The sequence below is a fragment of the Propithecus coquereli genome, unplaced genomic scaffold, assembly GCF_000956105.1.
Source record: "Propithecus coquereli isolate 6110/MARCELLA unplaced genomic scaffold, Pcoq_1.0 Scaffold417, whole genome shotgun sequence".
In the NCBI taxonomy this organism is placed as follows: Eukaryota; Metazoa; Chordata; class Mammalia; order Primates; family Indriidae; genus Propithecus; species Propithecus coquereli.
Genome location: NW_012149919.1, coordinates 850,924 through 876,317, shown reverse-complemented (window position 1 = coordinate 876,317; position 25,394 = coordinate 850,924). Strand labels below are relative to the sequence as shown.

The 25,394-nt window shown below is 33.9% G+C and overlaps 1 protein-coding gene across 1 annotated transcript in view; it reads left to right on the top strand.

The window, feature by feature from the left end:
• CDH18 (cadherin 18, type 2) overlaps positions 1–25,394 on the top strand; it is a 210,810-nt gene that overhangs the window by 17,795 nt on the left and 167,621 nt on the right. Inside the window, exon 2 of the mRNA XM_012653179.1 lies at positions 1,858–1,977. Coding sequence (XP_012508633.1) covers positions 1,858–1,977 — 120 coding nt within the window. The remainder of the gene's footprint in view (positions 1–1,857; positions 1,978–25,394) is intronic.

The window sequence follows — 25,394 nt, the reverse complement described above, 5'->3', positions numbered from 1 at the left end:
CATTGCTAAAGTATATAACTGCAAAAATGTTATATGTATGGAATCATAGTATAAAATATTTTGGGATTGGCTTTTTGTTTCCACTTAGCTTGATTTTCTGAAGATTCATCCAAGTTGTTGCATGTATCAATAGTCTATTCATTTTCATTGTTGAGTGATATTTAATACTACGAATTCAACACAGTTTGTTTAACAATTCTTTCATTGAAGGACATAGGTATGGTTTCCAGTTTGGGGCTAATAAGAACAATGCTGCTGTGAACATTTGAGAACAAACTTTTATGTGAACATAAGTTTTTATTTCCTTGGTATAAGTGCCCAAGTATAATTTTTTGGGTTGTATAGAAATGTGTGTTTAGTTTTATAAGAAACTGACAAACTTTCACATTCCCACTAGCAGTATAGAAGTGATCCAGTTTCTCAGCATTCTCACCAGCATGTGGCGTCACCATTGTGTTTTATTATTCTGTAGTTTGAAATCACTTTTAGTAATAACACAACTCTTCCTTTCTGAGTACAGACAATTACAAGTCATATTTTTTCTTAGAGTCTCAATGTAAAAATACTATTTAGGGGCCAGAATCATAGTATGTTTTTAAAAGTCATGTACAGTTACATTCTGCTAATAAGGATTGTTAGGTGACTTTGGCATATTAATTCTGTTACATTTTCTAGGATCTCTTGAAGACGTAGAGCAAGCTTTCCTAAAGCCTGTGTCTAAATTTCAATATGGAAGTATACATTTTGTAGTTGAACAATTAGATTCTACATCATTGAAATAATTACTAAAATTAAAAAAAAAACGATCCTTGTTAGTTCTTCCAAATTAAAATGCCAAAATGAACACAAAATTTCATACATTTTCATTTGACTGTGAAAATATTTTTGCTTCATAGATAATTCAAATTAGTAAGTGGAATTTTTCTAGATATACAGAATAAAATATCAGTGTGAGTATTAGATGATTCATCAAGTGCATTTTTTGCATAAATAAATGAGAGCTCTTACCCACTAATTCTACAATGAACTTATGTAGCTCTTAATATATGGTTGTCATGTTCCACTTAGATTAGTTTTCATTTAGGAATAATTGAAATATGATTTAGATGTAACTAATTATGCAAACTGGATTTTCAATTGTAAGCATAAAGAAATCAACCTAATATAGTCACTAATTTTAATACCTCAAAATATACATTTTAAAGTTTATAAATTACTTGAAAAATTTATTTTAATCTTCAAAAATCCAGTGCAATAGGCATATTATGACACTCATTTTAGAAAAATAATTATGTTGATATTGTATAGAAGACAGGAAAGGAATGATATTTGAACATAGGAGACCAGTAATGAAACACTAATATTCTAGGTAAGAAATAAAAAGGATGTGGATGACAGAAAATCACTTGAATGGGCTGTTTTGATGCTGTTGATAATGTAATGTCAATGCACCCACCTTTCTACATTAATCACAAACCATTCCACCTCCAGTCTTCTGAATAGTCATAAAGCATGCACTATATACCTTCACCATACTTTTGATCTAAGTGCATGCTTAATGCACATTTGATTTATGAGTGACAATCCAAGTAAACCATGGTTATGTGAAGGTTAGAAGAAACCCTTCAGAATGTTATCAGCACATATAAAACCGTATTAAAAGATTTGAGACCAAATATTCTATTTGGACTCTCTTTTAGTACAGTTGATGGCAGGAAAAGACAGCAAAGACTATGTTTTATGCATAAATTTAAGAATTAAATTTAGTAGGACACAACCATTATAGTTCTCCATTGTTCAAATTAATCATGTGCTAAATGCCATCACACACTAAAATTTGTTTTCCTGAATGCACAGGTACCTCTGTTCTACAGGTGACAGCTACTGATGCAGATGATCCTACCTATGGAAACAGTGCCCGGGTGGTTTACAGTATTCTCCAGGGACAACCCTACTTCTCCGTAGATCCTAAAACAGGTTAGTATGTTTACATATAATTTGTGTACAAGTGTTTGCTATAATACAATGAAAGAAAGCAATAGTTTTTATTTATTTGTACTCCATGTTCATCATATACTGTTATTTTAACACATTTTAAAATGTCCTCACTTTTTCTACAACGATGTGATTGAATAATTAAAGATAAATTAACTGCTTTTCTTATTATTTTGATTATCCATTATTTATACTCATAATAGAAAAAAGCTGCTTTCAATACTCCTATAAAATTTAAATAAACCCTCTCTGTTTCCAACAAATACAGAGTATTACACACATTAGATGATATTTTCAAATATATTATTTTCTGTGTTTTCATATTATTTTTAATTCTTTGCCAAAGAAGGTAAATGATTCATTGGAATTTTTCTATATGTTATTTGACTTTGGTTGCCACATAAATTGTTAGCTACACACACACATACACACACACACACAATTGTATTACATTGGGGTAATTTCTATGTCTTGAATTAGCATTTTTTCCTGATGAACAAAATCTTCAGCCCTCAAATATTGTGTTATGTAAAAAATATTAACTGAGAATAACATCAAAGACAAATTTTTTTAGGAAAAATATGAATTCTTATTTTATTCAATTTTTTTCCTGGCCAAAAAAATTATATCATATCATATCTTCATATCATATCATGACAAAATGCAAATGAAGATTACTCAATAATGCATTATAGAGTTTGTTATAGTAACATAATCCCAAAACCACAAAAGGCACATCCTATTGACAACCAATTTGTTACTAAAAACTTGGTTAAATATAAAACCATTTTTAATTTAGACAAGTGTTCAGTAACAAATTAGTGTAAAATTTCATAATTTCAAAAATTTTAAAATTTCATAATTATGAGACAGATGAAGCAGGAAGAAATATAGGATATTTCAGCAGGTTTGTAGGTCCTTTCTGATCACATCAGATGCACTATAAATCAAATTAACATATACGATCTTCAAGTAAACAGCATAAGCCAGATAACTAACATAAAAGATAGCCATGTTTGATCATAAATACCTTTTTATACCCTTATAATTACATAGCATACAACTCATTTTTCAAGGAACTCTGTTCCATAAGTCTACAGATTACAGATTTATTCACCATTGTCTTAGACAATGAGGTACATTCAACTAAAAAGGTGCTATAGACAAGCACTTTCTCAATAGCTAATACCACTAGATTGTTTGCGAAGAGTTTGGTCATTATCATGTCTACAAGATAATTTGACTAGGTCACTTGCCTTTTTTCTTTCCCTGGGGTGCTCCAACATGTAAGTATACTGTCAAGAATGTATCTCAGACATACTACTTAACTTTTTCCTTCTTATAACTTAATAAGAAAATGATAAAGAATATGTACAGATATGGATATAGAAATGAAGAATATACACATGCATACATACATACCCTTATATGTTAGCAGTTTCCATAGTGCAGTGGTTATCACATTTGCCTCACATACCTTTATGTGCATTATAATTATAGAATATAATAGATTGTAACATATAGTTAATAAAGTAAAAATAGAAATTGAAAGATAATACAAATAACACTATGACTTAAAATGAGTATGAGACATACTCTTTTAGTTCTAAGATATTGCTAAATATTTAGAAAAATGTTTATTCATCTAGTAATAAAAGTGGTGGGACAAAAATGTACATATATAGAAGTATACATTATTGGACTGGTAGAAGATCTTAGAATTAGTTGAAAATCAACTTGTTATTTGATATTGATTTTTCTCATTTTGTTCTATTATGCCAATAACTAAGTTTATTTCAAATGAAAAATAAGTATATTTCCCACCTTAAATATACATCACCCTAGAGGAAAGAAATAAGGATAGTAAATGTTTCAGTTGCCTTGTTTAGGATTATATACACATACATGCATGTACACATGCATGAGTGCATAAACACACATGCACACAAACATATGACTTTAGTCCATTAATGGTCTCTATACATAGCCAAATGTTTATTTATAAATAAATGTTATATATATTTAGGAGAAAAATATGGCTAAGATATAGATATCCTGTTTATATTTTTTAAAATTTCCATACATTTATTATGCATATTATTTGTTAACAAATATCAATTCTGTGTGTTCATGTATCTGAATATGTGAGTGTTTGCATATGTTTGTGTTATTACATACACACGCATATGTCTATGCACTCGTATGGATGAAGTAGGCGTAGGCCACTGAGGGAAATATTCTACTAGTGTTGAACTCTACTATAGTTTATGATTTCGCGGAAGCAAATATATCAATAAATAAAATTTACATTTGATTATACATATTTATTATAGGTTAAGTGAATACTTCATTAGACTGCAAAGATAAGTTATCTCATAAATAGGCTGCTATTCAAATACTGCTCTGTGAAATTTTGTTTGCTCGTGCATTTCTGTGCTCCTTTCTTTAGATAGTACAATGTATTGAATGAAATGCATGTCTCCGTTTTGATATGTCTTTACGTCAGTATTATACTGGCCAATACAACATGGGAACCTATGGATATATATCCTACTATGCCATTGAGGGAAGAAAGCGTTTTGAAAGATCTTTTAAATAAGCAAATATCTTAGACAGTTAACTATAGAAAGTGCTAAGAGGGGTTATAAAATTAAATGCTTATTACTCTTCGAAACCAAAACTTTTTTGGCAATTGGTGCTTAAAATCCCTATTACTATGCAATTAAACATCCTCAGAACTAATTAATTTAGATGAGATTATGTTTAAAATAACTAAGTAAATACAAATATACTGAAAACCAAAGAATCAGTTTGGATAGGATGTTATATAAGAAGTGTGGGAATAGTAGTCACTTATAAAAATATGTTCTAATAGCGTCGATTCTATTCCCCTAATGGGCATGACCCCATGTCAACATGTTTTCAATTACTTTGATTGAAGACCAATTATAATAAAACATAACATTTGTCACCAAATAGAGTTGTGAGTGCTTATATCTAAGATCAATATTTGGATTGCCTTATTTTCATAAAAGGTAAATTTTGATATCCACAATAATTTTTCAGTGATAAGCTGCCAATCAGACCTTGGCTTCCAATTTTATAAACCATCTCTGAATGCCTATATACAAATAAATAAATTATGTGCCTGTTGAGTTATTATATTATGCAGAATTGATTTAATAATGTTTGAATTTTTATACTAAAATTACATTAATCAGTATGGTAAAATACAATCTTATGAATAATTTATTGTTTTTAATAAATTCTAGTGAGGTAACTATGTCATGATTGCTCAATGTGTAACAACAGAAGAGGAGTGCACATTAAAAAGTGATGAATTGGAGAGAGACCTTTGACAGAAAATAATAAATAAATAAATACATAAATAAAAACAGATGATTTAACGTTAACTGCCATTTAAAAGCTGTTGCAGACTATGGCAATGCACTAAAAGAAATACAATGTATCTGACTACACTGACGTAAAGAAGTTCTATAGAGGTAGTAAGTGAAGAAAACACTTTAATAGTTAAGAAAATAGCTAAACTTAAGCAAGGAATTTTGAGGACAGTTGCTGAGTGAGAAAGTCCTATTAAGTGATCAGATAACCACTCTCTTAAGTGGCAAGAGAAACATGGGTGATGATTGCTTATTAACACAATTCAAATCTCAATCCTAGTTTAGCTAATATATTGTCAATTGTGCTAAAAATAAATCAGTATGTTCAAGATTTCTGTGCCTCTTTAGAAACTATACAATTTCTGTCCGGTGGTGACCTCAGAAGCTGATTGGTCAAGTTGTTATGCAGAGGAATTAGTCTCCCTTAGCTTAGGTCAAACTCAGAGCCAGAAATCCACCAAGTATCATTTTAGAGCCTTAGGAACAGATTGGAAGGATTATAGGAAAGGCTGATATGTAGTTTTTAATTGGACAAGAAAATCTGCTAATACTCATTACTCTGACAGCCATTTGATGGTCCACTCCACTAGGTGTTTCATAGCCAATAACTTATGAACTACATGTTATTTTTGATAGTGCATATAACTTATGTATTGTGTCTGTGTCACACAAATATATTGAATTTTCTTGATGGTCAATTCAGAAAACTTGAAAATCTAGATTAAAACTTGATGTTCGGAAAAACAGAAGAGTATGCTGGCTTATAAAATTCTAGTTAAGCTTTCTTTACAATTGTTTACAATGCTGACGATGGTGAATATCAGATCTTTTGGCCATAATTAACATGTAACATATAAATCATTGACAGTCAATACTGGCATCCATACAGTAGTATAAATAACATTCGTAATTTATTATTGCCACACATCAAGAAAAAACAATGGAGCCATTTATTTATTTTAATATTTGTGTACCTATGTTTTAAACTCATGCATCATGTTTCATGCAATCTTTATACATATTTACTTACTTATGTAAGAATATTTCTTTATTAAATATAGAAGCTGAAATATGTGTATTGATAAATTCTACATTTAATTTTCAGGTACATAAAGACAGCAAGATCAGACTGGCTATTTTTAATTATAATTATATATAAAGAGTATATCACATATTCTTTTATGAGCACTCCTAGTGTATTGTAGTACTTTAATGGTTTCTGATATATGACATTACAAAAGGGTAGATGCTGAACTTCAAATTCTTGTCAGTTAAATACTTCTGCATTAAGAACATCCATCCCACAGGGAGAGATAAAATCAAATAAAATGAACTGCATGTAGTAATGGCCATTTGTTCTAAAGGCAGTCATATTATTATTTATTTTGACATGACATTATTATAAATCTAATGAAGAAATTGTTTACTTGGCCTTTCTATCAAAGGATTAATGTGCTATTTAAACTTATAGATTAAGTAATATAAATATGATATCAATATAGCACAATTTATGTTTTTTTCTCTAAAATATTGTTTATTGAAATACACCTTGGTGATACTTTATCTTCAAATTCTAGATTGCTACTTAGTTTCTTAGCAAATTGATCAACGTACTTACATGTTTTGTTCCTGTTCCATGTGTATAAATTTGGAACTATAATGCCTAAATTCCACGGGAAAATTAGTGCAGGGCACTTAGCCTAGTGCTTGGGAAAATTGTAGGTACTCAGTAAAGTTTCCTTGTCCCTTTCTTTCCTTAAGATTCACAAGAATTTGATATGTGCATTTATGTGTTGATTAGTTAATACCAATTTGATGGTGAGTACAAATGGATCCCGTTCTTCTGCTCTTGTGGTGCCCCACTTTGGATAATGGGCTCAAGTTTAATCCAGGAAAGTGTAAGTGGTGCTAGATCACTGTCATTTCTTATGATTGAGTAATATTCCATTGTAAACATATACCAAATTTTGATAATCCACTCATGGATTGACGGGCACTTGGGTTGTTTCCACATTCTTGCAATAGTGAATTGTGCTGCCATAAACATTCAGGTGCAGATGTCCTTATCGTAGAATGTTTTGTGCTCTTTTGGGTAGATGCCTAATAGTGCTATTGCTGGATCAACATCTATCGGATGCTGGGGAAGGGGGAGGGCGGCGGGAGGAGGGGGGAGGAGGGAGGAGGGGACGGGTATTTGTATACACAAGGAGTGCAATGTGCACTACCCGAAGGATGGACATATTTGAAACACGGACTTGTGGGGGGGGGAACCAAGGGCAACACACGTAACCTAAACATCTGTACCCCCATAATATGCTGAAAGAAAAAAAAAAAAAAAGATTCACAAGAATTGCCAAAATTACTACACAGCGAACTGTTACGAGAATTTGAAATAATCTTACCTGAAATAGAAAAAGATTATTTTGTTTGAAAGAATTTTATAGTCCAAATATTTATACATATTTTTTGAAAGAGAAGGTGCCACTTATGAACTTTCATGTAGTAAAATTTCTTTCCAAGAATTTTAAGAAAGTTTCACAAACATGATAAATAAGAGAAATAAACTATTAGAAAATTTGGAATGATAATTTAAAAGGAGATAAAAATTAGCTGATAAAATAACCAACATTTTATCTTCCGAATTAACATCCTGATTTAGAATAGTGTCTTGAAATGAGGTAAACTTGGCATACTCTTTCTGAAACAACTGTCATTAATGCGGAGGTCTTGACTGACAATAACTTTGATTCTCCAAGATGATCTTACTTAACAGTTCGTAGCAGTAATCAATTAGCTATAAAAATGTACTCAGTGGAAAACCTCAATGAGTTTCATAGAATGTAATAAAAAATGGGATCTTTAACATTTTTCTCCAGTCTGCATAATGTGATTAAATTCATCAACATTTTTAGTTCTATATAATCTCCCTAAATTTATTTCATTTCAAAAATGAACAAAAATATTAAGTTTAAGGAAGATCACTATTTATGTTTGGAAAAAAGATATAAAGCATCTTTAAAAGTTCTATGGATGCGAACTTTAATTTTATATAATTCCATATGAAAATCTATTTGGCCATAGTTTTCTCTTTCCAAAATCAATATTTTATATTTATTGATAGATAAGAATGTAAAAGATTTAAATTATAGTTCTCAATATCTGCAGAAGGTAAAGTCAATTTCATAGTAGGAAGTGTTTTGTCAATTTATCTTCTTTATAGCTCATTCCTAATTGAAAATAACAATAACAACAAAAATAATTTCTTGCACAAATAATTATGCAGGAAGTCCTCACTTAATGTCATCCATAGGTTACTGGAAACTGCAACTTTAAGAAAAATGACCTATGATGACATCATTTTTTTCATCAATGTTATAAGGAAACAAAGTTGAAGGAAATGATGTTATTCTATGACCTACTGTACATCACTTCTCTTAAAGTCACACTTCCCAAGAATTTATTGAGGACTTATTTTAGAAACATTTTAAAATAATTTTGTTACAGGTAACTGCATAATAAACAAAAAACACTTAACTAGTAAATCCCAGTGCTAAAGTATTTGTTTTTCTTGGAGAAAAAACAGAATCCATGAGTTCAAAACTAATCATAGTGTCAATTTACTGGAAAAATAAATTTTACTTTGTTTTCTTTAGGGAAGAATTCTAAGTAGTTCCTGAACTACTGGAGACCTTATGGGGAATAGCAACACAAGAAGAAGTTCACTTTATATAGCATTTAAGAAATAAAGAGTTAATGAATGCTAGTAGACATTTGTAGTTGTCTAGTCAATATCAGTTTCTTATATTGCCAATCCTAACTCTGACTTTACTCAATGTAGGAACATACACAGTTAAAAAGTTAGATTTTCCACCTCACTGTAGCTACTGTAACGCTGCTCTGGCCAGTGAGATCACTGAGGAGTTTAGGGAAAATTTTGGAAATGTTTATACTGAATGCCAATCTCCCTCCCTTGGCCTTATCATCTTTTGTATTTAAACACATAAGTAGATCATTGGAAGTATGGCAGCTATCTTGTGATCATGTGACAACAAACACATAAAGACAAAGTTACATGCAAAGAAGGCAAGTCAAAAGAATCTCAATGAAATCACTCCAGTTAGGTTATTTTTATGTTCAGACACATATACCACTAAATGATACCAGGGAGCTTTGTGAAATGTGCTTTGCGGATCGATGAATCACCTTCACAGCACATTGCACTGCCTGGGGAGGTGTAGAGCGGGCCTCCTGAGATGGCTTTCATTCCGCTCAACCCAAAATCTGTGATCCAGAGAGAGCGTGCTTCTCTCTCTCTGTGAGTAACCACTTTGCAGTTCCAGTAACAATACTAAACCGGAGAAGGAGATCTTTTACACTGATTTAATTGAAATATCAAAAGTAATATTAGGTTTTATATATGGGGGAATCAAAGAATGGAACCAAAGGCAATTTTCTCTGATATTCTATTGGGAATGCGTATTTGATAAATAATTTTATTGTCATCACAAAGTAGCAAAGTACTTTGTAGATACTTTAGATGTCCAATAACTCTCCTGCTCTGTGGCAAGATCAAAACGTCCTATTGACATGAATTGAATAATATCTATCAAATTTAAAATTCTATGAGTATAGTTCTAATGAAACAAAATTATAGAACAGTGTTCTATGTTAGTCAAACTATTAGTGGTAGCCTTAGATGAAACTGTTAAAATGAAATTGGCTTGAATCGTACACTTAAGTGAATTTTATGTTATATAAATTAACTTAAATAAACATATTGACTTCAAACAAGCAAAGTAATGAGACCAATTGAATCAACTTTTTCACAAATATCAATTGTTTATTCTAAAATTGATCCACTATAACTAGAAGGGGAAAAATCTTATTAACTATAAAATGATAATGATATCTTTACACATCAAAACTATAAAAGTCAATGTTAGTGAATTGTACCATGTCTTATACTATTACTTCCTAGTAAAAAAAAAAAAATACATTTATCTTCTTTTGTGATATCACTCCATTCAACCTGTACTTCAGTAGTAACTATGGAGAAAAAAGTACTGAGAATTATTATATTGGTGTCTCAAGTCTATAACCAATAGCCTGGCAAATACATTGGCTGCTTGATAATTTATTGTTAAATATTGAATTGATAGGTGATAGGATATATTATGATTTTCTTCTTTAATCCTTAAACCTGGTTAATCATAACTCATGGAATACAATCAAAAAGTGTTTTAATTTTTCCCCCACCACTGTAAACTTATTTAAAGAAGTTATTTCTTTCTCTACCCCAGGATGAAATGCAATGCCATTCCATTGACTTTCTTAGATTTATCCTCAACAGAATATCTTAGTTATTTAAAATGAAATCTAGACAGCATTAGAATAGTATCTATTTCTTTCCACAATTTTCCCATTACACATATGAAATACACATATATAAGAATATAGTAAAATATATATATGTGTATATATATATAATTTTCTAAGCTCACACCAACCTCTATATTTCAGCCAAGCATGACTTACACATTATTTTTTCCACTTAGGCTTTTATTCTTCCTGGCTTGCCATTCCCAGACAAATTTCTACTTTAGTGGTTGATTCCCTGGACTCTTTAGTCAGAACGAATCTCTCTAATCTTTGAGCAACTTGGTTATATTTCTCATAAAACATGGCAAGTATTCCTTTGTTCATGTGCTATTTCAACTCTACTCTGAGAGCTCCTTAAGGGCGTAAAAACCACTACATTACCATCGGCTACTACACCAGGCCCCACAGAGTGCCTTATGAATGAAAACAAGTTGTTAATTATACAAAGATAATTGTATATTAGTAATATGAAGAGATATATTATCTAACTCTGACAACATTAAGTTCATATAGTTATGTAGAAGAATTACTTACTATCATTGCAGATTTTGATTTTTTAAAAATAGTATTAAGTTTATTACACTATAAAACATTTGCCTTATCTCTGGTCCTCTATAAATACCTTTTTGAAATTTTTCTATTTCTGTTAGTCAAGGAACCTCCTGCTTTAGGATCTTTCTCAAATGATTGCAACTGCTAGAAAACCAATTATTTTGGGCATCATAACACATAAAACACTTAGTGAGTTATCAGGTCATAAAGTAAACTGTTCCTGAGAAACAAAAACATGATTTATATATATGGAATTGAAAAACAAATTTCTAGAATGCAAAGTCCTTGAGACATTGCATGGCTCATTTTTGTATCTTCCATAATGGTTAGTGCATTGCATTGTGTGACATATGGAAGACAACAGTATTTATTCTTACAGAAAAATACAATTTTGAGAGAGTGGTTTTCAAAGTAACACCAATTTCTAATATTAATGCTCATATTGTGTTATTACCACAATCATTTCGCTTTTCAAAAATGTTCCTGTCCTTCACATATCGAACTTAGGCTGAGTGCCTGAATAAGGAAAGAATAAGGAAATTATGATCTTAAGAAGATTTATTTTTTCTTTTCTTTTTTAAAAATATTTGTTTCATTTTCCTTTTTTTTCCCCTTGGTCTTATGTGCCTAAGTTTTCTAATTTGGGGGAATAAGCTTTTCCTATAAACTCCAAATAAATGGCTCAAGCTCCCATTCCATGCAGTGTGGGAAGAAAAGTGCTCCGCCTCCCCCCAGATCAGAGATCTTCAGATTCCCAGATCTCTGATCTGTGAAGAAAAGTTGAGGCGAAGCTTGTGCCTGACAGGTCATAACTCCAAATTTTAGCTCTAAGGGTTACTATCTTCTTTCTACTCTTGCTGGACAACAGCCGTTACTCCTTCATTGCCCCCAGACATTGCCAACACAGGATGTCTGGGGAAACCAGAATTTTCCTAAAGGCTGAGGGAGTATAGGAGGTAATTATGATACATGAACAAATAATGTTACTGACCACAATCACCATTTGTCATTTGTCTGCTATGAATTTCTTGACCCATGTTCATTTTTATTCCTCAGTTTGTTCTCTTCATTTTATTTTATTTTTAATTATTATGCATACATAATAGTTGTACATATTTCTGGGAAACGTGATCTTTTGATATAAGCATATAATGTATAATGATCAAATCAGAGTAACCAGGATATCCATCATATGAAGCATTTATCATTGATTTGTTTTAGGAACATTCCAGGGCAACTACAGTTAACATTAATTATTTCTCATTTTCTAACTGTATTTTCCTAATTTACTCATTTGTGCTTTTTAAAAATATATTTCCTATTTTTTCATCTGAATCTGGTGGTAACTAAGGAGGTACATGAATATGAATTTTAGTGAAACTGCTATGGTAGTAGTAAGTCCCACAGAATCTTCTTTGGAGAAAAAAAAATAAAAGTCCTTCCTACTGGGAATGTTCACGTACACTAATACATGTACAGCTCTGGGAATCCACTGAAGTTTACTGACACGCTATATTTTCCATGGACATACCTGTGCTTGCAAAAGACCCACAAGAGACTGCCACTCTTAGTTTGTGAAGCATTCATCCAAAGCAAGAGAAACTTGTGTATTGAGATGAGGGCTCTCTGGTCCCAATCCTTCCCTGCGTAGAAGGTATACCTGAAAACCTCAGAAAATTAAAGTAAAAGCTAATATATGAGTACCATACAAATGGCTTTTTAATAAAAATGTTTGTGTGTGTGTTTGTGTGTGTGTATACATATATAGTCATGTGCCACATAACAACGTTTTGCTCAATGATAAACTGTATATGATGGTGGTCCCACAAGATTGTAATAATGTATTCCTACTATATCTTTTTTATGCTTATATATGTTTAGATACATGAATACTTACCATTGTGTTACAGTCGCCTACAGTATTCAGTACAGCAACATGCTATACAGTTTTGTAGCCTAGGAGCAACAGCTTAAGTGTATATCATAGGCTGTACCATCTAGGTTTGTATAAGTATACTCTATGATGTATATCAGTGTCCTAATGCAGTTATGGCCCACAATTGACATTTGTTTCACGTTCTTGAAGCATTTATCAATGCATTTATTCTCTGAGTAAAGATTTATGATATCTTCTATGTGGCATTCCTCTGCCAGCTGAGCATTCATGGTGCTGTCTTACTGCCACAGCCTCTACATGCTCAAAATGCTTAGTTTCCTCTAATAGCATCACTTGAAAAGAAATTGGGCAACAGGTTTATTGTTGTTCACATCTCCCTCAGACTTGCCAAACACGCGTGAGCCCCTCTCCCCAGGAGCCTGCTTGATTGACTAGGGGTGGTAAACCAAAGGTACAGAACTTTGCCTAGGGTACTTGAGAGCTGACTGTAGGTAAAGACAGTCAGTCATCCTAACTCCTTGGCTTCTCTCAATTTACTTAGAGCCAGGCAAGTGGAACTGCAAATGAACACAGATTCGATATTTAGAAATAATTGTTCTCTGTGCAATATTCCTTTAGGATATAGCATTGTGTATACAGCTGTAGTTCTCAATCTTTATGTTGCCTCAACATTTTTAAGTATTCACATTTGCACCACATACTGTTCAGGAAAGTATGAATGGAGACTCTCAGTGGGCAAAAGAAAAGTCTTGGAGAATAGGGCAGGAGAATAGAATACTTAATTGAAATAATTTACTAAAATGTGGAGGCTAAAGCATTAATTTTTTTCAATTTATTTTGTCATTCTTTCTCAAAGAACCATTCTGATACATTAATTACAGTCTACCCTGATCAAATCATGGCTAGCAGTGATTGTATACACATAAGAAAATAAGCATGGCTTAGTGGAAAGAGTGAATGGCTGTGACTTCGGAAAAGTAATTTATTCAGTTTGAGTCTCTATTCCATCATCTGTAAAATGGAAAAGCACCAAACATGATTACTGTGACGATTGGAGATAACATATTCAATACACCTAGATAGCTTCTGACGTTTTCATGATCATCATTATTTATGTATCTATTTTTTATTTCAATAGATTTAGAGGATACAGTGTTTTGTTACATGAATGAATTGTATAAGGCTTAAGTCAGGGCTTTTAGTGTACCCATCAACAGAATAGTGTATGTTGTAACCAATAGAGAATTTTTATCCCTCACCACCTCCTACCTCTCTCCTTCTTAGTTTCCAATGTCCATTACACATTTTATGATCATATATACCCATCGTTTAGCTGTCACTTATAAGAGAGAACACGTGTTATTTGTTTTTCTATTCCTGAGATAATTCATTTAGAATAAAGGACTCCAGTTCCATCCAAGATGCTGAAAAAGACATTATTTCATTCCTTTTTATGGCTGAGTAGTTATACACATACATACACAAACACACACATTTGATCAAATTATCAGGTGATTTTGATTGGTATTCTCATTGTTTATATTTCTATATCATGTGTATGAATAAAACTATATTTTTCTAGAGAATGAACATTCCTATTTTGTCTTTGTTTATCCATCCCTCCTAGTACAAAACATTGCATTAGGATAGGTAACAAAAATGTTTGTTGCCATCTTATGTATATTTTACCACAATATAAAAAATGGAAAAAAAGTCTGTTGTCTTAAATTTAATTTTCTAATATCCTTAAAACTTTTCTTGCCTTTCATATTATTTTCCAGTTGTTTAGATGTGCCATTGAACATATTGGTGTTGTCTGCCCCATGCAAATACAACATGGGTATTTTTGGAAAAATATGGAGTTTCGTTTGGAACCCTTGTTCATAAGATAAGTTGTACAGAATTGTATATGCCCAGAAGCAAAATACTCTTGATGGGGCATAAAATGATGATGATTTTATGAAAATACAGTAATTGAAACTTACTCCTTCAAAAGTTTAAATAGGGTAGGAATATTTATATAAAAAATCGTAGGAATAAAGTATACCCTAACTTATTGTTGATTATAGTCACTCTATTGTGCTATCAAATATTGCTCACTCTAACTATCTAAGTATATTTTTGTACCCATTAATCATCCCCTACTTCCCCCTGCCCCGCTTCCCACTACCCTTCCCAGCCTCTGGTAACTGTCATTCTAGGAATTCATAAATAATATCTCAAATAAGTATAACATACAAAATGCTTTTGATATTTCCTTAGTCAGTTTGGGTTGCTGTAAAGATACCACAGACTGGGTGGCATAAACAAAAAATATTTCTTTTTCACCATTCTGCAAGCTAGGATATCTGAGATCATTGTACCAGCATGGTTGGATTCCAGTGAGGGATCTCCTCCTGGTTTACAAATGACTACCTTCTTGCTATATTCTCACATGGCTGAAAGGGGAAAAAGAGAGAGATCATGTCTCTCATGTCTCTTCTTATATGGGAACTATTTTCATTTGTGAAGGCTTCACCTACATGACCTAATTACCTCCCAAAGGCCCTGTATTCAAATACTATCACATTAGGAAGTAGGGCTTTAACTTCTGAAATTTAGGGGGGACACAAACACTCAGTTCATAACAGGTGTAAAGACATATCTTCAGAATATGGACTGTGCTCTATGATGGAAAGAATACTAGACTTGGAGTATGCACACTTTCTGAATCCTGACTTCACTTAATTTTTTGAAGTATAGTTTGGAAACATTATTTAGCCTCTTGTAGATCCTTTGCAGGTTATTTGGGAGCATTGACCAAAACAATATGGATTAGCATATGCAACCAAATACAAATTTTGAGCATGATAAGACATTGATGATATACATATAATCAGTGAGTTTGCCTGTGTGTATGAGTATATTAAATAAATGCTGAACTAACCTATTAAATAAAAACCATGATTACAAAAATATTTTACTATTAGGAAAAAAAAAAGATCATGATAGACTATAGTATTTCAGGACAGAGAAAATGCTGATTAGGGTTCAGCTAGTTCTCTGTTCTGCTATTGTAGAGGAGGGGACTTAGTTATATTTGAGGCCCTGTAGAGAAGAGAAACAGACTGACATGAACATCCTAAGGAATATTTATGAAAGAAATTACCATTATATCTTATGCTGAGAACATGGAGCAGCTAGGCACACTTCAAATCAAACCTGAGATGGTGATCATTCCAGAAGTTTAAAGAGTGTGTCGGGGAAGGGCACGCTTGTAGCCCTGGCTTAGTCAAGGCAAAGGCATTGCATGTAACCAAAATATTTGTACCCCCATAGTATTCTGAAATTAAAAAGAAAAAGTATAATCACCTATCCCAATCTCTTCAAGACACATAAAAATTGAAATACATACATTTAGAACTGGTTCCCTCTCTCTCTCTCTTTCTCCCTCACTCTCCTGTCCTCTCTTTCCAAAGATGTAATTTATATAGACATATTACTTTATTTTACTTTCACATGCAAATATCTAATTTATTCAATTCTTTGATGAGTGAAAATTACTCCTATTTTCAATTTTTATTTTATTAGGTCCTATTTTACAACATTTTACCAACACATACCATGACTTTGGATTTTTTGTAATCTTTAACTGATTGTCATAATTCAAATATATAGCTATTTTAAAGATCATTATCAAACTTTTGGAACTATTTTATTATTTTATTTATTGAGTCAAATTTGTTTTCATTATAGTCAAGATCTATATACAATATTGACAACCACTCCTTTCCTGACCCTTTAATTCCATGGACTATTTTCATAAATTTTATAATTCTATGTATTTATTAAATTCTGACATATGGGCCATAAACAAAACAATAGTAAGCCTTCGTTTTTAATGTGCAAACTTATAAAATGATAGTAATTCTCTTCAAAAATTGATGAAGCAAATCATTTATTTTCCAAAGACTTCTTTGTCTTAAAATCACAGGACCACATTCATCATTTCATCAAGATAATCTCATTATCAAGAATGTGACCTCCACTTGAATATAGCCTACAATTAGCCCTTTGTAGAAACGATAAAATAGGCCCCAAGTTTGCTAAGACAGGATTATATTAGCAATCACAGGTAGAATTTATCTGAGGGCAAGAAGCTGCAGCATTTACAGTATTTAAAAGTGTTCTCATTTGCCGGGGACAGCAGGAAGATTCCATGTGGATTTCCACAAGGCAAACCTGATTAAAAGACCTGGAGAAGGCAAGATTAGAATTGCTTTCCTAGATGGACCCATGTTCACGTGAGGATAGAGTTGGATCTTTGAGCAACTTCCATGAACACATGGATGGATTGACTGTACTTATTGTCTCTGGGAATTCATGGGATACACCCAAGGCTGTCAACATGACTTTTGTTATCTAATCTTGAGAAAGCCTCTTTATTACTATGCCCAACATAGGGGTCATTAGCATGAAGGGCTTTCAATTTTCCTTCTTGAGAATTTTTTTTAAAAGTTATATATTCTCTTATACTAGAAGTTTTGAATTTTATATTTTCTCCTTTTCTTCAAAATCTAGAGCATTGTTTCAGGAGTACTCAATTACACCACTTTGTCACATTTTCTTCTGCTGATTTTCGATATTATGGTGAGAAGATAGTCTCAGAGTTTATGTATAAACCTTGCTCAAAACAAACCACATTTTGTGTTTTTACTAGTGCCCTGAGTAGTAAAGTGGAATTCTTCAAATCATATATTAAGGATTCAAATATAAAACATTTACAATAACCAATATGCCTACAGTCAAAATGAATACATATTTAATATACAATTTTGCATTTAAAATACAATTTAAATAACGAATCTGTTTTATGTAGTTCTGTTAGTATTAATTATGTGCAATATGCAACTGAGATTGATCTATTGCTAATTATTCTCATTCCAAATAGAGCATCATGTGATTGAATTTCATTTTGTATTTGAAAAGTCAGAGGAACACATGTAGCAACTTCTAAATAATAGCTTATATGGTGGAAATGGATAGTATTATTAGAATATGAAACATGGGCTGTTTTCCACTTCTCTGGACATGTTTTTCCAAACAAGCATTACATTATGCATTTCAGCTGGAGCTTCCAGGTTTTTTTTTATGGCTCATGTATAGGCAAAGTCATTCATTATAATATTCATTTCAACCAATTCATTCTTTGAGCCAGTATTTGTTGCTTGCCTTCTATGTGCAATACTCTCTGTTAAGTGTTAAGCATTGTTCAGTTAAGGGAACAAAATCAATGACTAAATTGCTTTCAACAGTGTTTTCCTTCTTAGAATTTTTTAATCTGCTAGAGAACAAAAACATTATTTTCAAGCTGGCACTCACAGTTATTCAAATGAACAATATCCGTCATATTTCTCCAGTAGAATTGGAGAACTGCGTTTGATCTTATTGGAAGCCACTTTTATAAATGGTAAATGCATTCGGTCTTACTGAGAACAGCTGAGTGATTCTTATGGTCTCTTTATAGATGGTAAATCATGTTCAAAACAGGATTCAAATGAAAAACATTTTCAGTGGGGACTACACGTAAACAAATTCAGCCTTCTCTTTCACTAAAGCTTATGTTGATTACACAATATCCCTATATATTCTGTATCATATCTTTGCCAATAAAGCATACTGACACATAAAATTCCTTCTGTGTTTATCATGAATGTATTTTTAACCACCAAATTAAGATACAAGTTTTAAAAAGAGTTGTCTGAAGAATTTATTTACATGAAAACTTTAGATAGATGAAAAGAAAACTATACTTAAGCTAATGGTTTTATTTAAAAAATTAAATGTCATGAAATTGTGAATACTACAGTCTATTAAAGCCTTTTTAGATCATAGCAACAAAATAGGAAAATTAGAATTTCTTGTTCGAAAATATATTTTTATCATAAAAGGAATATAGTTACCCCCCAAAATACTCTATTATGGTTCACTGTATGCTCACAAATGATCTGTAGTCATCTAATTTTTGGAATTCATGAAACAAAGCAATTAGTTTGCTTATAGTAATTAAATATCCCTTTCCATAGGGTATGTTTAAAAGTATACTGGTTAGCAAAAGTCCCCAAAATTCCCATATAAATTCTGAGTTCAAATTTACTCCCAGGTTCCCAAGTTAGAGGGACAGTTGCTTAAATGAGATATGATATTTGCATTTTCTTTGGAATCCAGATGTGACATAAAAAAAAAAAAATCACAGGTGGGTGATCTCTGGGAAGCAGCAGTTTATGGAGGAAAGAGTACTAGACCCAGATTTTAGTGATGGTGTCACATTTCTGCTACACTGTTGGCGGTATATGCACTCTGTCGCCCAATTAAGTCAATTCATGATCCTGGGGTTCAGTTTTCTCCCCAATAAAATTGAAACAAAAAATCCTGTCTTAATTTCCTATCAGGATTGTGGTGGATATTTAAAAAATTCCACACAGGCACATACACATACACACACCCACACAGATACAGAAAGTTCTCCATATAGCAACGGGTTATCATTATGATATAATTTAGTTGCAACAAAGAGATGCTATAGTGTAAATTATAAGTAAACAAGTTTTGAAATTATGTCATCTTATTTGATAATAGGCAAACAGAGCAGTACAATCAATCTTATTTTGACTTTTAGGTTTAAAGCTATATTCCAGCTTTTGATTCTAGACTTCTGTAAGTTATTCATTTCCCTCACAGACATAAAGAAATTTAACTTCTGGTTGCAGTAGCAGTCAAACGTTGCTATACACAGTGCCTGCAATAAATTCTGATCGGACCCTTAGAGTTGATGCTATCCAAAGTGTCAACTCATACAGCACTAACCTGCTCCTGATTGCAGCCCCCCAGGGTGCTGATTGCAATGTGGAAACCTTTGTAAAGGACAAGTCCGTGTGTCCCTGTCAGTGAACTTTGGAACAATAATTGTGATTTTATGGCTACTTTTAAAACTGATTGTACGTCAGGTGAAAAAAAATCTCTGATACTTTTTGAGGCTTTTAATGTCTTCTAAATTTTACATGGAGTAGACTAGCTACTTCCGCTATATAAGCAGATCCCTAATCATTCATCTGGTATCTTTCTGGGTAGTGAGTTGATATTTAATATTTAAGAGCTCTGCATCCTTAGATTTAACACTGCAGTGATATTTTAAAAAGTATACTTTTGTAGTGAAGATATAACATAACCAGAATTTATGCCCTTAGCATACTCTTGTTCAATAAACAAATCATTAGTTTTGAGACAGAAGGTCGATGCAAAAATAAATAAATAAATAATAATAATTGTGAACGTATCCTTCCAGCAAACTGCTGCATTGTTTTCTGTGACTTGGAGCTATAATTCTATTTCCCATCCTCCTTTTCACACACACGCGTTTGGACATAGTGCGTATAATCCTGCACCAGAAAAGAAGAACCGTGTTGTCCCACAGGCAATCAAGTGGAAGAAAAGGACAAAGCTCTACATTCATTGAACACTAATTGCGGGGGCCCTCCTCTGTTTCAGGGACTGTCCTAGGCACTGCCATACACTGTCCCCAAGCTATAGCAAAATCTCTCTTCCTCTTAACATTATATCTCTTCTGGAAAGCCTTCTTGCAGTATAAGCTGAAACTTCTTATTACATTATATAATCCATTAAACATAATTGCCATTATTGTTCATTTATTCAGCCAATTGTCATTATCATTCAACAATTAACTTTTATTAATATTTTCCACAAAGTGCCAGAAACTCTAGTAGGCAATAGGAAGAAAATATATATGTTATAATATTATATATTATTCGTAGCACACACACATTCACACACACAGTGCTTAATTTTGAATTAACTTGAAAATCTATGTACTGGGCACTATGGAAATATGATTGTTAAGCTGGGAATATATATGTGATATACATGGACTCAAAATACTTACTAATATCTATTAAAGTTTATAGTTTACCTTCATTAGAGCTTTAAAAGTTTGATTTAAAATATTTACAAATTATTTTTATTATTTTCTTGACAGATAATTTAATACAAATACACAATATGTGGGCATAGGGAGGTAAATACTCTTAGTTATTATTTTCAATCAATGACCCCAAGAGTAAACGTCTGAGCCTCACTCTCTGTGGAAGCCTCGGTGTGATGGATCAATTGTCTCTCTTGGAAGTCACGGGCTGGGGATGGGGGAGGGGAAAAAACAATCTGAATGGAGGGAAGCTAGCACTCTGGTAGTGTCCGTCTCTCATTCCCAGAGGCCACCTGCCCAGAACGTCCAGGCATTCTGGAGTCAAGCAGGTCACCCAGGACCCACTGGACCCATGTGGCTCCTGCAGTCTGGGCCAGAGTTGGGAAATGTCTGTGTGAAAGTGAGCACTACAAAAGCCGAGGAGCTGAAGTCCCCTGGAGAAGACAAAGGCACGTGGTGGGTAGAGAGGCAACATGGCACCTGCCGTCCCAGCTCTGGTCTGTGGAGAGAGGAGGCACCCCATGGGGGCTGGAAGCCTGGTGCCCTGTCCACCAGAAGCTCCCAGCTCACTGGCAGCAGCAGCCTCTGGGCTCCTGTGAGCAGAAAGTCTCTCCAGCAGCTGGGAACGGCCAGCTGTCAGAGATACCAGGGAGGGAGATAAAACCATTCCACCTGCACCTCTCACTGGACTCCAAGACTCTTGGGTGTTGATCTCTCGTATTTTCTTAATTCATTCATTTGTTGATGGACAGTTAGGTCGATTCCATATCTGTGTTATTATGAATAGTGCTTTAATAAGCAAAAGGGTGCAAGTAGCCCTTTGATTTACTGATGTCCTTTCCTTTGGATAAATACCCAGTAGTGGGATTGCTGGATCATATGGTAGTACTATTTTTAAATTTTTGAAAAATCTCCATACTGTTTTTCATAATAACTGTACTAATTTATATTCCCAGTGACAGACTATAAGAGTTCCCTTTTCTCTGCATCCCAGCCATTTTTAATAGTAGCCATTCCAGCTGAGGTAAGATGATATCTCATTGTGGTTTTAATTTGCATTTCCTGATGATCAGTGATATTGGGCATTTTTTCATATATCTGTCAGCCATTTGTATGTCTCCTTTTGAAAAATGTCTATTCATGTTTTGTCCACTTTTTCTGTTTTTTTTTTTTTTTTAATTGTTGGTTTGTTTGCATTCCTTGTGTATTCTCTATTTTGGTCCCTTGTCATATGAATTGTTTGCAAATATTTTCTTCCATTCAACATGTTATCTCTTTACTCTTCTTAATTGCTCCTTTTGCTGTGCAGAGCATTTTAGTTTAATATTGTCTCATTGTCTATTTTTGCTTTTGTTACCTATGCTTTTGACGTCTTAGTCATAAAATCTTTTTCTAGACCAATGTCCTGGAGGGTTTCCCCTGTTTTCTTCTAGTAATTTTATAGTTTCAGGCCTCATATTTAAGTTTTTAATCCATTTTGAGTTGATTTCTGTATATGGTGAGAGGTATAGGTATAGTTTCATTCTTCTGCATACGGGTATTCAGTTTTCCCAGCACGGTTCATTGAAAAGGGTATCCTTTGCCAGTATATGTTTTTGGTGCTTTAGTTGAAAATCAGTTGCCTATAAATAAATGGATTTATTTCTGGGTTCTATATTCTATTCCATTGGTCTATGTCACTGTTTTTATACCACTACCACGCTGTCTTGGTTACTATAACCTTGTAATATACTTTGACATCAGGCAGTATGATGCCCCCAGCTTTCTTTTTACTCATTATTACTTTGGCTATTTGTGCTCTTTTTTTGTTCCGATGTACATTTAAGCATTTTTTTAATTATGTGAAAAAGGCATTGATATTTTGATGGAGATTATATTAAATCTATAGATTAATTTGAGTAATATAGCCATGTAACAATATTAATTTTTCTATCCATGAGCATGGGGTGTCTTTCCATTTGCTTGTGTCCTTTTTAATTTCTTTCATCAATGTTTTGTAATTTTCCTTACAGAGAGATATCATTTTCTTGGTTAAATTTATTCCTAGGCATATTATTATTTTTTGTAGCTAGTGTACATAGAATTGCCTTCTTAATTTCTTTCCCCCCTAGTTCATTATTAGTGTATAAAAATGCTACTAATTTTAAGAAATGCTACGAAATATAAGATGTCATTTGGAAAGAGGGAAATTTGACTTTTTCTATTATCACTTGTATGCCTTTTCTTTCCTTCTTTTCCATGATGGCTTGGACTTCCAGTACTATGTTGAATATGAGTGGTGAAAGTGGGCATTCTTGTCTTGTTCCTGTTCTTAAAAGAATGGCTTTCAGCTTTGTCCAATCAGTATGGTATTGGCTATGAATTTGTCATGGGCTCCAGTTGTCATATGTGGGCACCTATGTTAGCAGGTCCAGGTAGGCCAATTCTTGGGCCATTAGTGGCTTGTTCAGGTACCACTAGTGGCAGTGGTGGACTGGGAAGGTGGGTGGGTTCTCAGGCCCTTTGTATGTGTGCGTGGCACAGGCAATGGCAGTAACAGTGGCTGGACAATTTTCAAGTTCCCAAGTGGCACTCTGTAATGGTGGCTGCAACGGCCTAGGAGGACCCCAAATGGCATGTGGAGGTGAGTGCCACCTGTGATAGTAGTGGCAGGCTGAATGAGCCCATCCTCAGGCCTCCCAGATACCAGTGGTGGTGGATGGGGTAAGGTGATACTTATGCTCAGGATTGACACAGCATGTTTGGGCACTGAAGGATTTCGTGCCAATCTGAACAGGCTTGTCCTTAGGTCCCCTGGTACTGCTAACAGGTATTGGCTATGGTAAGCAGGGCAGGGTGAACCCCAGACTCCCAGGTGTGGCAGCAGTAGGCAGATAGAGACTGTTCTCAGGGCACATGTGAATGCACTGTGGCCATGCTGCTGGAGGTTGGAGTGGGGGTGTTGTCAGTGGCAACATCCCCTAGTGGGCAGTTCTCAGACTCTGGGGAGCACACACTTTGGCCTCTAGTGGCTGGCAGTGGCTGTGGCAGTGGTGATGGCAAGGAAAGCTAGTCCTCAGAGCATGTGAAAGTGTGCTGTGGCCCTGCTTCTGGTGGGTCAAGGTTGCTTTTGGTGGCAGTGGTCCCAGGCAGGTGAGTTTCAAGCTCTGAGGAGCATGTACTTTGGCTCCCTTTGTTTAATGAGCAGCCTCCCTGGTCCACTGGACCAACTGTTCCCCAAAGTTCAAGACACAGTGTGGGCCAGCATGTTAAGGACCCTGCCAATCTAATGGATTTAACTGGCCTTACGCTGCTAAAGCCCTCTGGGTGGACATGGGGGAACGTCAGTGGGACTCCAGGGATGTTCAGATGCAGGGCTGTATGGTCCCAGGGCAGGATGCAGTCTGGTGACGTCTCAAAACGGCATCATGGTACAGCTGCTTAGGTCTTGAGGGGAGGTGCATTGGACTCAGGAAAGCTCCTCCTCTTGAGCAATGCTATCACACTGTCTCCAGGCAACTACCTATGCTAGTCCTGAAGCTCTGCCATGGCCAGGTTTGCAGGAGGCGTGGTGGGAATGTAGACTGCTGGGCTCTCTCACTTACCCTTTCTCCACACTGAGGAGCCTCTCCAGACTCCCAGCCAATCTCAGCTGAGCTACTTCCCTCCCTGCCCTAATTCCCTCTCCTTCTATGCCTCAGGTGTTTCCTTTAATTTCTCTGTTGAATTCCAGTGTTACCTCTTAGATGCTCTATTTGAAGTGTGATTATCTACTCACTATTCTCATTACTTTTTTTTTTTTTTTTTTTTTTTTTTATGGAGGAGGTGAGTTCCAGATGCCTCAAGACAGCCATCTTGAAGTCCCTTTCCTGTTGTAGGGTTTTAAACTCCCACACAATTTCCTCCACAAATTCTCAGTACTAGCCTAAAATTATTTTTGCTTGGGTGTCTGTGGTCAGGAATATATTCTGTTGTATTTCTAGTTAAAATTATCCTGTCCCCTGTTTCACTGTGACAATGTGAAAAGTAGTGATTTAGGGAATTTGAAATACAGAGAGTTATGCAATAAATCTTGTTTTGAAAACACAAATGTGTTCCAACATGATTGAGATATTGGGGATCAATTTTTACATAATGTGAATCATGCCTTTGTTTATGCACTATTTCATCCATGAGCAATTCCAGGTGAACACAGGAAATTGCACCCAGCTGA